This window comes from Chinchilla lanigera, unplaced genomic scaffold (assembly GCF_000276665.1).
Source record: "Chinchilla lanigera isolate Chin_1 unplaced genomic scaffold, ChiLan1.0 scaffold00002, whole genome shotgun sequence".
Lineage (NCBI taxonomy): Eukaryota > Metazoa > Chordata > Mammalia > Rodentia > Chinchillidae > Chinchilla > Chinchilla lanigera.
The window spans coordinates 14,546,269-14,561,343 of NW_004955403.1; the positions used below are offsets into that span (position 1 = coordinate 14,546,269).

Below are 15,075 nucleotides of genomic sequence, written 5' to 3' on the forward strand. Positions count from 1 at the left end.
TTTTTTTTGGTTTTTCTCCGGTACCAGGAACCGAACTCACGACCTTGCGCTTGCCAGGCAGGCGCTTTTGCCGCTGAGCTAAATCCCCAGCCCCTATTTTCACTTCTTGAAGCGGTTAAAAATAATGCTACTGTGAATGACCATGTTCAGTATTTTGTGTGAACATTTGTTTTCATTTCCCTCTGGTGTATTGCAAGAGTAGAATTGGTGGGTTGCAGAGAAATTGTGTGTTTAGGGTTTTGAGGAACTGCAAACTGTTTTCAAAATGAATGCACGGTTCTGCTTTCTCACCAGCAGGGCGTAAGGGTTTCATGTTTCATGTATCCCTGCAAATACTTGTGTTCTAGGTTGTAGCCGTTCTAGTAAGTGAAGTGGGGTTTCATTATATTGATTTGCATTTCCATGATGGCAGATGATGTTGAACATCCTTTCATGTATTTGTTGGCATTTATGATGTATCTTTAGAGAAATGTAGTATTTTATTCAGCCTTTGCCGGTTGTTTAAGTTAGGTTGTCATTTTCTTTTTGGAGTATAAGAATTCTTTATACATCTTGGATATAAGTCCACTAGCAGGTATCTGATTTGCAGATTGTTTTTCTGATTCTTTGAGTTGTCTTTGCATTTTCTTGGTGGTGTCTTATGAAGCACAGAAAATTTTAATTGCAGTGAAGTCCAATTCGTATTTTTTCTTTTTTTTATTTGTGCTTTTGGTATCATGTATAAGAAATCATTGCCAGACTGTATTGTCCTCCAAGAGTTTGTTGCTGTAGCTCTTAGATCTGTGGTTCATCTTGAGTCCATTTTTGTATGTAGAATAATATATCCCATTATATTACCTAGAATATAATGTATGGCATGATTCCATTTATTCTAAGCTGTACAGTGTTCTAAGGATTTTTATTGCAACATAAGTAGCAACCAATTGTGTAGATAGGTTTGAACTATGGTTTTGAGCAATCAGTATCTTGAGTAGCTGAGATCCATATGTGATGTAGAAAGATTAGTTGTACATCCTTTCTTCAGATTAACACTTTAAAATTTATTGTAATGAATAATGTACTGTATTTATAAAACAGTTATGTTCATCAACATAGGTCTAGTAATCTTGTTTCACTTCTGGTCATTTATTCATCCCTTTTGACTTCATATTTTACATTTATACTTCCGAGAAAAATAGTAACAAAAATAATTATCTTACAATCTGCCACAGAAAATTTACAAGTTTTATTTGGCCTAACCTTACAAAGTTAGATCCAGTAGCACATCATAAAAGTACTCAATCAGTTTTTTGATAGAGCTTAGTTACACTCCTTTACATGTGTAGTTTCTGCTTCAACCAAATTTTAGAAATTCTCTAGTGTCTTTTAAGTAGACTGATTTGAACAATAAATACTTTCTTAGTAAAGTGAACTTTCTCATATTTTTTAGAATATTTTATACTCTGTAATTGTGTATTTTCAGGTTGCAATGAATGTGTATGAGTTATCATCAGCTGCTGGATTACCTTGTGAGATTGATCCTGCCTTAGTGGTGGCTCTTTCTTCACAAAAATCAGGTAAAATGCATTAGTAAATACATAGTGCTGTTACTAAAGTTGCCAGGGCCACACAGGTGTAGGTATGATATCTATTCAGATGGCCTTCTTTGTATTAGTCTATACTGTTATTATCATTGGTGATTAGTAGATCAGTACAAGAAAAACAAAGATCCTTGTGTTCTGGGACCTTGTGTGTAGTATAGTTGTTATGTAGATGTTGAGCCTTACGGCTGGATGAAGTTAATAAAGCCTATAGTGTGGGTAGATGCATCAGTGAAAAAAAATCAAAATCTAAACCTTGAACTGCTCCAACTTTAAGACCTCAGAATAAGAAGAAGTCCCACAACAATAATAGTATCAGTAACAACAGTAAGAAGAGAGAAGAGACCAGTGAGCCCAATAAAACTAAGAAAGAGCAGGTTATAGGAAAGTGGGAGGGGAATGATCACCTGTATAGAAACATGGCAAAGGACTGATTAGAGAGCACTTAACGGTGAATAGGAAAAAAAGAAATGGAGATAAGAAGTGTAAAATACCTCAAAAAGTTTTATTATAAAAGGGAGCAAAAACATAAAATTAGCAGCTAGAGGCAGGGTAGTGGTGGTCAAACCCAGGGCCTCATGCCTGCCAAGTACATGTTGTATATTGAACTATACCCCAGGCCATGAGAAGTATTTTGGAGATGGAAGATAACAAAAAAATTAACAATGTGTAGAATAATTTATAACATGGTGAATTTTCTGTATTGTAAACAGTAATTTTTCATCAGTTTCTGTTAGGAAATTTTAGGATTCACTTAACTAAAATTTTTTATTCTATGTCTTACAATTAAAAAAAGATTTTGCCTTACTAGTTTTATTAGAGGTTTCTGAAATATGCCTGTAGATAATAACCACTACTGATAAGTGTATTTTTACTTTGTACAACATTCTTAGAGCAAAACTGTGGCTGATTCTATAGAACTCTAGGAAAATACTTTATTTTAGTATTTTTTAGTAAAATAGTGAATAGATTTTTAAGTAAGTAACTTATTTTAAAAATGTGTATAGGTTATAGCTCAGCTAATTTTGAAGAAATAGCTTTATTTTATTCTTAATTTTTTCCTCTTAGAAAATATTAGTCCAGAAGAAGAATATAAAATTGCCTGCCTTCTCATGGTCTTTGTAGCAGTTTCTTTACCAACCCTGGCTAGTAATGTGATGTCTCAGTACAGCCCTGCTATAGAAGGTAATAGTGGTATTAAATTGTTCGGGCGGTGAAAAAATCACTGGTTGTGGTATAGGAGATACTTTTCTCTTTAAGTAATTGGTCCTTGTTTGTAATAAAATACGGCTTGTGTTAGCCATTGGATTATTTTAAGGATTGAGTGATAAAATGCTCAATTCATCACTCTTTTTAAGTTTCCAAGATGGTAGGGATTTTGTAAAGTACCTGTTTGATATAGTACAGAATTGATCATTTGTTGCTGCCTTGTGGCCCCATTTTTAAAAAACCCTAGTCCTCATGAAAGTGAAAGAGCACGGCAGTTTGTGTCCCATCTCTACTTTCAGTCATGCCACTGTGTAAACTGTGAAACCATTAAAGCATTACCTTTTCTGCGTTATTGAATGTTTTGGGGTCTCACAGAATCTGTACAACCCTGATGATGTACTTTCTTAGGGCACTGCAACAACATACATTGTTTGGCCAAAGCCATCAATCAGATCGCTGCAGCTTTGTTTACAATTCACAAAGGAAGCATTGAAGACCGTCTTAAAGAATTTCTGGCGGTATGTATCATCAAAGAAAACTCATAACATTTTGTAAAGAAAACTAAAAATTATGATTACGAGATATAGTATATTCCCTTTTGTTTTACTTCATTGCATTTTGGGGTAGTTTTGGTCTTTGAATTCTTTTCTCAAATATGTGAGTTTTATTTTTCTTTTAATTTTTTTCTTTTCAAGGGAGGAACTGGTGAAATCGTTGTATATGAAAATTAAGGAACAGTTACAGTTTTTTTCTCTGAATTAGAAGTCTTTTCCTGCCTTGTAGAATGCTGCACTAAGGAACAGTGCATTAAGGAGTGCTGCATTAAGGAACAGTTATAGTTTTTTTCTCTGAATTAGAAGTCTTTCCCTGCCTTGTAGAACACTGCACTATAGTTTTTCTATACATACATACCTATGATAAAGTTTAACAAAAATAACTAGTAATAAAAGTTACACAGATGTGGTCTTTCTCTTGAAACGCCTTATTGTGCTTTGAAATGAAATGATCATGTTGAAATGAAATGATGAAATGGGAAGAGACTAGGTGAGGTGCATGATGTAGGCATCGTGACGTAGCATTAGGGTACTGCATCTTCTGACACTGTCTCAAAAGGAGGAGCATCTGTCTGGAGATCCTGGATCACAGAACCATAACAGTGTCAGTGGTTGAGGATTCTCAGTACTGTTGTTGTTTTTTCAAAAGCCTTGTGGGAAAACATGGTAATCAGAAGTGTCCCTTTTTAACTTACCAGAGTATTGCTGCAGAGTTTATAATCCTTTGATGCCCATAGGTGTGACTTCAGTGCTGTGTTCCATTCAAAGATTGTATCCCATAATTTTGTCCTCAAAGTCTGTGCAGTTTGAGACACGTTGGCTGACTGTGCTTCAGTTTTCTTCTTCGTCTTCCTCAGTATGACTCAGCAGGTTCTTACAGTTCCTTACTTGTTAACACTTAACACTTGAGTACTGTCTTCATGAAGCATGTTGGCAAATCCCACTTCACCACCTTCTCATGCTGTGTGAAGGATTTTCCTGACTTTTCCATCAGTCCCTTGAGGAACATTTAAAATCTTTCCTGACTTCACTCCATAAGTTCTTCTGTGGTTTCTGGTTTTTACTCCTCCATTGCAGCTTTGATGAATGTTACTCCATTGGCCGTAATGAAAGATTTTCAGCACTGTGTTATGTCCACATTAACTGATGTGTATGTGCACCAGTTGCAGATTGAATGCAGTCAAATACTAGGCAGATGTTGGTGGCTTTGACAAATCAAGTAATGCTCTGGTTAAGGAGCTGAAGAATGAGGTTGTATTTGGACGTAAAAATACAGTCTTCGCATTTTCACTTTCATAGCAGACAGATTCAGGTTGGCCAGGTACATTATCTATTACTAATAGGACCTTAAATTGCAACCCTTCCTTTTCCAAGTATTTTTTCGTTTCTGGGATAAAGGTTTGGTAGAACCACTACATAAACAAACTGACTGTCGCCCACACTTTCTGATCATGTTGCCAGAGCAATTGTTTTTGAGATCATACGTGTTCTTCATTCTGTGCACTGTTCCTGGCTTTATCATCTTCCCTGCCCCGCTGCCACAAAGCATCAGTTAGCCCCGCCCTTCCATGATTTATGCCCTGTTGCCACCCTTGCACTTCTGTGAATGTCAGTTCTTTTTGGCGTCCTCTTGCAGGAGAGCCTGGTCTCATGACAGTTGAAGACTGTAGCAGCAGCTGTTTCTTTGACAGATGCAGCCTCTCCAGCAATTTTGATAGTTTTCAGTCCAGATCTATTCCTGAATCTGCACAACCAGCCCTTAAGTCCAGTAAATGGTTTATCAGTCATTTGAAGGAACCTTTGCTAAAGTCTTTGTACATTGGTTCAGTGCTTTCTGGTGTGACATGTCACCATTAACTGGAACACATTCTTTGGTCCCATCTTCTACTCCCAGAATTAATGCTTTTTCCATCTTAGGCATTTACCAAGTTCTGTGGCCATAACTTTAACACTTTGAGGTATCACAGTAAAACTTGCACAAATTTCTCTTTCCTTCATAATTTTATGGAGAGAAGATCCATAGTAAGGATCTTAGCACTCTCGGCGTAGGATTTTCTCCTTTTTTTGTCTTTCTACACACTCAGAACTTTTACCTCTAACGGAAATACTTGCTGCTTTTCTTTGGCGTATTCAAATTGGCAACCTCACTGCTGTTTTTGGGGGGCATTATGAAAAGGATTACTTGAACACAAACACTGCGTTATCCTGACAGTCTGATAACTGAGGCAGAGTGAAGCGGTGGCTCATGCATGTCCCTGGCACTGTAGAGCAGGATGGCACAAGCTTTCCTCACATGAAGTTTAAATCTTGTGCATTATTTCTGAAACTTGCCATTTAATGTTTTTTTTTACCACATTTTACCATGGAAAGTGAATCTGGATAAGGTGGGTGAGGTGAGGGGGTAGCAGATACTGTGTAGTTAATACAGCTATTAGGAAGAGAGAAAATAGTTTGAAGCTTTTTAAGAAACAGACTTATTCTGGAAAATACCAATTTTAAAGACCAATAAGAATGTTTCATTACATTTATACCTTGATAGCTCTAAATTGTTGCTTGAATGTAAGGTGTCAGAGTTCATCTTGTTATTTAATTGTTGCATATTTTATGCATAGCCCTGAATGATTGAAATATGTTGGAAATTGAAGCATACTGAAATAAACAAATGACGAATGAACATTTCATTTAAAAACCCACTTAAATATGTACATATATTTTTAAGCTTGCATCCTCAAGTCTACTGAAAATTGGCCAGGAGACAGATAAAACTACCACACGAAATAGAGAATCAGTTTATTTACTACTAGATATGGTAAGTCTTGTTTTAATTTTTATTAATAACAAAAATGTTGCAGTCATTTGTTAGTGCCATTTCTTGGTAAGCTGAAGTGGTTTTTCATGTCCTTTGTTCTTTCCTCTCAAGCCATACCATTTCTTTAAAAAGATGTAAATAAAGACTCATGTCAGCCTTCTTTTACCATTAGGTTAACTACAGAAAATAATAAAATCAAAGACAAGCATTTACTGTTTAGAGTCTTCTTTTATGAGTAGATTTTCAAACAATATGTGGGCCTTATTTTTTCCTAAAGTATCAGTTTCAGTTCTTTTCCAGATTACTGAAGGGCTGGGGATGCAGCTCAGTGGCACAAGCACCTGCCTGACCAAGTGCAAGGTCCTGAGTTCAATTCCCAGTACACCCCCGCAAAAAAACCCAGATTATTGAAGTTTTGTACAGTCTGACCCTGATCTGCCCATTTGATATAATCTCATGCTTTTCTTGCCTTGTCAGCTTTTTCTCTGCAGTGTCTGAACCAGCTATACTTGTTTCTACCATGTGGCTCTTCCTTCATGAGAGAGTCACTTCCCTTCCCTATCTGCCGAGACCTGTGTCTGTCCTAGTGACTCAAACATTTTTCAGGTGGTCTTTTGTGATTACTCTGGTCTATACTAAAATCTTTCTTTCCCTTTTGAATTCTAGAATTTATAGTTTTCTGTTTATGGTTAGTCTTATGTTTAGTTTTGTTTTCTATCTTAGTTTTGAGTCCCTGGATAAGTTTAATGGTAGGGACTACATTTCAAATATTGTTTTATTCTCTTATGTCTTATATATTAAGGGCAATGAAAGTGCTCATTTTGTTCTCATTAATTGATTTAATTGAAAAATAGTATTTTTAAACATTTTGGTAGGAATCACTGGCATTTTTACATTTTAAATTTTAAAATAAAAGGAAATAATTTGTTTCTGTTTCTAATGAGAACAACATAGGGATTATGGCTTTCTCCTTGTTAATATATGTTCCCATTATAAATGACTTGCATTTTAATGCATTTTTGGAATTTTGCAGATTGTACAGGAATCGCCATTCCTGACAATGGATCTTTTGGAATCTTGTTTTCCTTATGTGTTGCTGAGAAATGCATACCATGCTGTCTACAAACAAAGCGTTACATCCTCTGCATAGAATATCTACTTATTCAAGACAAGCACGCATTTTTGTTGCCTTGGTTTTATCTGTAAACTGTGGAACTATTTTACCTTAAGGCCTGAAAAACAATTTTGTGGATTATAAATTTCTTTCATATGGTTGTATTTTCTGATTATTGGTTTCTTAATATGGTTGTACTACAACATATTGGTTGATTTAGATTGCACATTCACTGACTTCACTGAGATTATTCCTATAATTTTAGAGTATCATTTGTTTGAAAAACATACATTATATGTTTTTGATAATGAAAACAAACTCTGCCTGTTTATTTCTGATGCTTGTTTATTTCTGAAAAAGAACTGTATTTAGTGATTATTTTAGATAGTGATATTATAGCATTCATCTGTGTGTAAATTATTTCATATAGGGAAGAGTTCTGATCTGTACCTATGGTTCTTACTGAAAACAAAATTGGATGTGCATTTCTGTGATGTTATGAATACATTTCTACTTTATTTTGAAACATTTGCCAAACTAAATAATACTGTATAACATTAAAAATGTTAAAAACTGCTTAGCACTAGAAGCAGAATATGTCCAGAAGTTGTAACAGCAGCATATGTTGTTGCTTGTATAAAGCTTAGTGATAATTTTTAGACCTAACATCCATGGTGCCCTGTTGGCAGTAGCACTACCATTGTATCCTGCTGTATAATAAACAATCTTAAACATTTATCAACTGTTGATACAAATGTTAGTCCCTAACCACTTTTTATATGTTTTAAATTTTTGAAATTCAAGTGTACCTGCCATAACATAAAATAAACACTAGACTATATCACATCTTGATTGATTTCTTCGATGAAAATCTTTGAAAAGCTTTACTCAGCAATATAAAAGTTAGTTTCTTTTTTTATTATTATTTTTATTTTAAAGAGTAGAAAGGATAACAGTAATGGGGGGCTTACCAAATTACAGACAAAGTGGTAGGAAATTATCAGTGGTTATTATTTTACATATTGTTATCTACAAGATAGTTTCTCAGGAAAAGAAACGGACAAATAATAGTGAGTTACAGACAAAAGAGGTAGGAGATTATCAATAGTTGTTTTACTCTACTTTGGTATCTTCAAGTGGCTTCTAAAGAAAATAAATAGAGCTATTCATGAGTGACCAATTGAATAATCATTAACTATTCTCAGTGGTTGTTGTAGGAAACACATAATAATAAACATGCATCCAGTTATGAAATAGGATAGGAACAACACAAACATGACAGAGTTATGGACAGATTAGTAGGAAAATATCAATGGCTGCTGTAATACATGGTGGTATCTTCAAAGTGGTTTCTCAGGAAGACACAGATACACAAGAAGGATCTAACAAGTAGTTACAGCCTAAGGGTTGTCAAAAATAGCATATTCTGTCCTCATCAGTGACTCCTTTCACTGAGGCGTGACGGCTGGAAGGCCGGGACTGAAAAGAAGGACTGAGAGACTTGCACCTGTGTTTAGCAACAAGCTGTTTTCTTGTTCCTCCATAGTCATGATTACCTGGTGCTCTTCCATGGAGGTGACAGTCTGGCCAGAGGGAGAAGGCAGAGTATGCTCCAGGCCCCCTCATTCCTGTTGGGCTGTTAGGATGGGTCTAAGCTCTGGGGCCGCCTCTTCAGAGGGCAGACTGATCTCCAGTGGTCACCTTTGCACTCAGGGCATGGCCCAGGGGGGCTCTTAGGGCAGCTCCTCTTGAGGTGGCCTGGCTTTTAACAGCGGTAACAGATGAATACAGTCGTCGAGTTCTTCTTGGAGCCCCGGGAGTCAGACTTAGGGTCTGCTTCTCTTAGTGCTGCAGCAAAAGCAGCTGCTTTTTCTCAGTCTCTCTGTTTTGTCTTCTTGGCTGCCGCCTCATCACAGCTATAGAATACTGAGGAGGCAATTCTTAACTAGCATCTCAAGTGAGCCATCTGGGGCGAAAGCCAGTTTTTGTAGCTTTTTCTCTCCAGCCTCCCATCACATTGGGACCCCACAACCAACCTCTCCCCAGCCATCAGCACAGGCAGCAGAAATCTTGCTGCAGACCTCTCCGGAGCTCTACGCACTCCTCCACTGCAGCCTGTACTGTCGGGAAGAATGGCTTCCGAGGGGTCTCCCCAGGTATTGTGCACGGTCCTCCTGGTTCACAGCTTTGAATGGCTCTCGTGATGCCAGTCCACTAGACCTCTGACTCTTCGGGCTTAGTCTGTACTCTCGCATTCTCTGAGTCCTTGTTCAGCAGCGGCTCCTCCGCTGACTCTGGACCTTTCTGGTTCTCAGCATCAGGGGCAAGAGCACCCTGTTGTGTGGCATGTATTCCCAGTGGTTTCTCCATGTCTGAATGATCGATGCACGTCCGCAGGTGGGACTCCGCAGCCAGTGCATGGTGGGCCAATTGTGTCATTGCTTCTCTGTGCCATGATAGTCTCAATTGCGTGGTGGTGGCTGGTTTAGGGCCGGCGTGTGGTAGTGCACACCACCACACAGCCTCCTAGGCACCAGGGGCTCTCATCCCGGGTGCCTATGAGGCTGGGGGCCGGCTCGAAGGCCGGCACTTCCCGCCGCACAGCTTCCTGGGAGCCGGGTGCCCTACTGCAAGGCTGAGGGCCCAAAAGTTTGTTTCTTTTTAATGCAGGGTCTGGATATGTAGTCCAGGACAGTCTTGAACTCCTCACAGTCCCCCTGCCTCCACTTTCCAAGTGCTGGGATTAAAGATGCTCACCACCATGCCAAACTGCAAGTTTGTTTAAGTTTGTTTTAAAATAAACTTGGCTTAGGATTATCTCAGTACAGCATTTGATATGAGGCCAACTATTTTTTTTTGTTATTTTTCCGGTACCGGGAATCGAACTCACAACCTCGAGCTTGCCAGGCAGGCGCCATGCCACTGAGCTAAATCCCCAGTGCCCCCCTTTTTTTTTTTTTTTTTTTTTTTCCGGAGGTCAACTATTAAAAAACTCACTTAAATGTTTTGAAAAGTATACCACTGGAATAAATATTAACAGAAAATAAAATCACATGACATTGTTTAAAGATTATGAATTAAAAGCTTGTGTGCCATCACCTTGCTAATTATATCTGGTACCATATGGAATATTTAAAAGAAAGAGAAACTCAGGATGGAACTAGTGCACATGTTGCTGGTTGCCGCATCGGTGTGTAATGAACTGGAAATGTGTAAGAGCCTCTGCGTCCTGACTGGCACGAGGGCCAGGCAGCCACAAAAACTAACTGGATATTTTGCTCTTTGATTGGCACTGTAAACACTGTTTCTCCCCAGCTTTGTATCTGATACCACAGCTTCCTGTATAGACACTGCCTGCTGTGTTAAAGAGAACAGCTGCTGTGAAGTCAGTTACGATGTTTCTCTTTGTTCACAGAGAGAGTGGGATGAAATTTTTAAGGTGCCACACGATAAAGACAGCTAATTTGTATATGATTTGTCTATAGTTTAAAGCAGGGAATAATTATCAATGTTGAAAAAGTTTAATAGTTCCCAAAGGAATTTTTAAGGGAGATTTTTAAAATACAATATTTTTAGGCTTAAAATAGTGTCAACTGTTTATTTGGTAATCACTTTAAGATTTAGGCAGTTTGGGGCTGGGGATTTAGCTCAGCGGCACAGCACCTGCCTGGCAAGCACAGCACCTGCCTGGCAAGCACAAGGTCCTGAGTTTGATGCCCGGTACCGGAAAAAAGCAAAAAAAAAAAAAAAAAAATTTAAGCGGTTTGCTTCAAAATACTAGGATCCCAAGGTGGTAATAAGTTTGTTGTGAGGGCTATTTAGAGAGATAAGGTAGGCATTTGAATATGTGCACTTTAGAATATGTGGGAGAACATAAGGATATAAATAATCCATATTCTACCACTGTTAGGCCAAGAAAAAAAAAAAAAAAAAACTTTCCATGGTCATCTGGAGTTTTTCTTGTCCAATGTTTTTTTTTTTTATGTTAAAAATTCCTTGATTTTTATTAGTGGTACCACTATCACGATTTACAGGGCAATATACCTGATTAATGAAAAGAAAGGAAAAGACAAAGCTACAACAGATACAGATCCTCCGGGATGTACATCTAATTGACACTACACTGCATTCATCAATAGCTGCACTTTTTGCAAACTGTGGCTGTGACAGTCCTGAACCAGAAGGGTGTCCTGTTTAAGCTGCAGTAACTTTTCTGACTACGGATTATCGTTCCTTCGGTGGCAGATTTTTACAGTTCCTCTAATGCATTTGGGACAACGGTCTCAAAGTAACCTGCAGCTTTCCTGACATCTCCTTGCTCTCCTGCTAAGAACTGTAGCCCTTTTCTGTTACTTTTTTAAAACCTTCTGCTACCATATCTACCACTTCCACCCCAGGTCCATAGCCAGCACCACAGGGACTGCCAGAGCTTCTTCCACCAAAACTGCCCCCTTTCGTGGGTCTATTTGATTGCTGTTGCCTGCTATAATTTCCAAAATCATTATAGTTCCCACCGCTACCATAGTTATCACCACCCATATTTCCTCCCTCATTGAAACCATCATACCCTCCTCCACGGCTACCAAATCCACCACCTTGGTTTCCATACCCTGGTCCACCACCACCATACCCTCCTCTACTACTGTAACCAGGGCCGCCACCATAGTTTCCGCCATCACCTCCTCCATAGCTACCTCTGCTGCCACCTCCCCTGCCACCATAGCCTCCCCTTCTACCAAAGTTTCCACCATGGCCAGAATCCCCTCCACCACCTCCAGAGTTTCTGCCGTGACCCATAAAGTTTCCAGATCCACCTCCATGGCTTCTGTGATCCAGCAGACTGCACCTCTTGCTTAGAAAGGGCCCATTTCACTTCACAGTTATGCCCACTTATAATATGGTATTTCTGAACAACAACTTTATCAACTATCATGATCATCAAAAGTTACAAAAGCAAATCCTCCTTTTTTCCCCACTCTGCCTGTCTTCCATAACTTCTGTGGTTTCAATCCTGCCGTATTTTTCAAAGTAGTCTCTCAAATTACATTCTTCTGTATCTTAATGCCACCGACAAAACTTTCCTTCACTGTTAGATGGCAGAGGCTTTGCGGAGTCCTCTCTACAAACAGCTAGCTCTCTTTGGCTCCACGACAGCCCGTCAGCTTTGTATGATCGAGCCCGCATTGCTGCATCCACCTCTTTAACACAAGAGGAAGTCACAGAACCAAAGTCCCGGAGCGTTTTGTTTGGGGATCTCTCTTTACCGCACACTCTGTACGTGTGCCCCACTTCTCAGAATGTTCTCTTAAATTATCGTCTGTCGTTTTAAAGCTCAGACCCCCAGTAAACAGCTTCCTCGACTACTCTGGCTCCTTTGGATCATGGCCCTCCTCCCCTCGGGGGCAGCAGCAGCGGTGACGGCAACGGCTGGACTCGGGCAGAGGGCGACCAGGTGGCAGCTTTACCTCCACTTTGAGACCAGACTCGCCTCTTCGAACTTTAGTTCAATATGGGACTGAGAGGAAGTGGCCTGTCCAAAGTTTTATTCTCGTAAAGCAAGACATATTTATTACTTAGGTATTCTATTCTGTTTCATAGTTCTTCTACACCCCCATTACTAGATAAAAAACATGGAAGGTTTTTGGAGCAAGAGTGACTTGTGGGAAACAGTTCAAAGTGAATTAATAACCATTATATTCAGTGTCTTGTTTTAATCTTTGTCATTTTCTTCTGAACATACACTATATCGTACTGTTTGGTTTTTTCTACAGTAATACGATCATTCCATATGTACTGACCGGGTGTACTGACTGACTTATTTCACTCAGTAGAAGAAAAACGTCTTTGATGTTCTTTTTCATGCCTCCATATATGCTATAACTACTTTAAATTTTTTGGATAGACATTTAGGCAATTCTTGTTTTTCACTATTCTTAACACCTTGTGCCTATAGCTCAGTGAACTTGATGTGTTATTTCCTTAGGATATTTCTGAGAAGTAAAATTGCTTGCTTTCTGCCACTTTTCCATTCATTCAAGCAAATATTTTTAGATGCTTGGATATAATGGTGAGCGAAATAGAGACGTTCTCCCTTTCACAGATGAATTTGCACTGTAATGATGGTGAACAGTAAAGGAGCAACTTTCTGATAGTGATAGGGAATGCACATATGCTACACTGGGAAGCAAAGGAGACATCAGGGACTGTAACATTGAAGCTGACAGAAAGGACGAGTGTGAACCAGCAGTGAACAGAGGGAGGAACGGTGCAGGTAAAGGCTCAGGAGGCAGGCACAAGCTTGCCCTGTGTGAGAAGCTAGAAAGAAGTGTACCAATGAGTGTCTGTCATGGGAGCTCTGAAGGAGCCTCTCATGTAGCCAGCTAGTGCCTGTGCTTTTCTTGACTGGCTGCCTTCTTTCCTCTTTGCTTATATGGTCAGAGTTCACAGATCCAATCTTAACTTGTTGGTTCATCAAAGAAATGAACATAAGTTCACGGGTATGCTGTGGCATTAATCTGAAAGTAGTAAAGTTTATTGTATAGCACCAGACCTTCTAAACGAACCCCAAATTGTATCAGACAGTGAAGTGTAACTTTCTGAATACTGTAACTTTCTGAATTGGGAAGTGTGACTTTCTGAATAATGTAATGTGTAATCATGCCCATTGGACTCAGTGATTCAACTTACTGAGATTTTAGCTGTTATTTGTAAGGCTTTTTTGAATATTCATTAAAATAATAACCCCTTATATCTTTCTTTCATCACTGTTTATAGCTATTGGAAATGACAGTGGAATTACTGTGGTCTTAGCTTGAATTTATGAACACACAAAATGCCCTCATCTTTGGAACATTTGCTACAGTTTCTACCTTTGGAGGAAAAGATTTGCTTTGAAGTTTGGATTTTTTTGTTCTTGTTACTTGGTATCCTTGAAAGGAAAATTAAATAATATCTGACCCTCATTTGTTATTTCAGAGTAGAAAATTATTTTCAGAGTAGAAAGTTGCCTTAAAAATCGTAAAACTTTATCCATTCTTGTATGAACTGAACTTTATATACATATTGCAGTCAAGTCCGGTTCAAGCATGTGCAACTGTGGAATGTCTCATTTGTAAGAGAAGTTTTCAGTCTATCATTCTAGCCTAAAAATAACAAAATCCCATAAGTTAGCAGTCCGAAGTTCTGAATCCAGCCACAGAGGACCATGTCTCATTTCCGGTGTGAACGTGCACCCCATCTCCCCTTTACCTTCTTTCACTCAAGGACACGAGTGGGCGTGTAACTGGTAGGGGAGCTTCCTGGTGGACCCCTGACAGGAGGTTAGCAAGCCTGGCAAGTGGGGGACCTGGAGTTGGAGTGGGCTGTCCTGGCAGGGAGACGTCGCTGATTCCCTCGTCTCTTTTACCTGAGTCACACTCGTAGTGCATTTAAAGTCTTTTGGTCATAGTACACATTGACCGAATCTCAATGGCTGTGCCTTCAAATTAGTATTTAGCCAAGGCTTCAGCTGAAGATTGTCATAGAGTAAGTTCTTAGAATACATGGGTGACATTTTGCAAGTGTGAGGAAATGAGCACCTAATCTTGTCAATGTAATATTTATTCTCAATTCCTGTTATATCCATTCTTCCTTATTTGAAAGTTAAGCTGGGCGTGGTGGTGCATGTCTGTAATTCCAGCATGCCGGAGGCTGAGGCAGGAGGATCATTGTGAGTTCAAGACCAGCCTGGGCTACAAAGTAAGCTCAAGGCCACCCTGAAATGCATAGTGAGACCCTGTCTCAAAAAGACCAAAAAAAAAAAAAAAAAAA

At 38.9% G+C, this 15,075-nt stretch overlaps 1 protein-coding gene and 1 pseudogene across 1 annotated transcript in view; one reads left to right on the forward strand and one right to left on the reverse strand.

Moving 5' to 3' along the window:
• The window catches only part of Nckap1 (NCK-associated protein 1), a 77,692-nt gene extending 69,580 nt beyond the window's left edge, over positions 1 to 8,112 (forward strand). The window contains exons 27-31 of the mRNA XM_013514746.1: positions 1,463 to 1,556; positions 2,649 to 2,765; positions 3,198 to 3,307; positions 6,063 to 6,152; positions 7,186 to 8,112. Of these exons, the coding sequence (XP_013370200.1) occupies positions 1,463 to 1,556; positions 2,649 to 2,765; positions 3,198 to 3,307; positions 6,063 to 6,152; positions 7,186 to 7,302 (528 nt within the window). The 3' untranslated portion in view covers positions 7,303 to 8,112. The remainder of the gene's footprint in view (positions 1 to 1,462; positions 1,557 to 2,648; positions 2,766 to 3,197; positions 3,308 to 6,062; positions 6,153 to 7,185) is intronic.
• Positions 8,113 to 11,623: 3,511 nt separating this feature from the next.
• Positions 11,624 to 14,693, reverse strand: LOC102029035 (annotated as a pseudogene).
• Between the last annotated feature and the right edge of the window lie 382 nt (positions 14,694 to 15,075).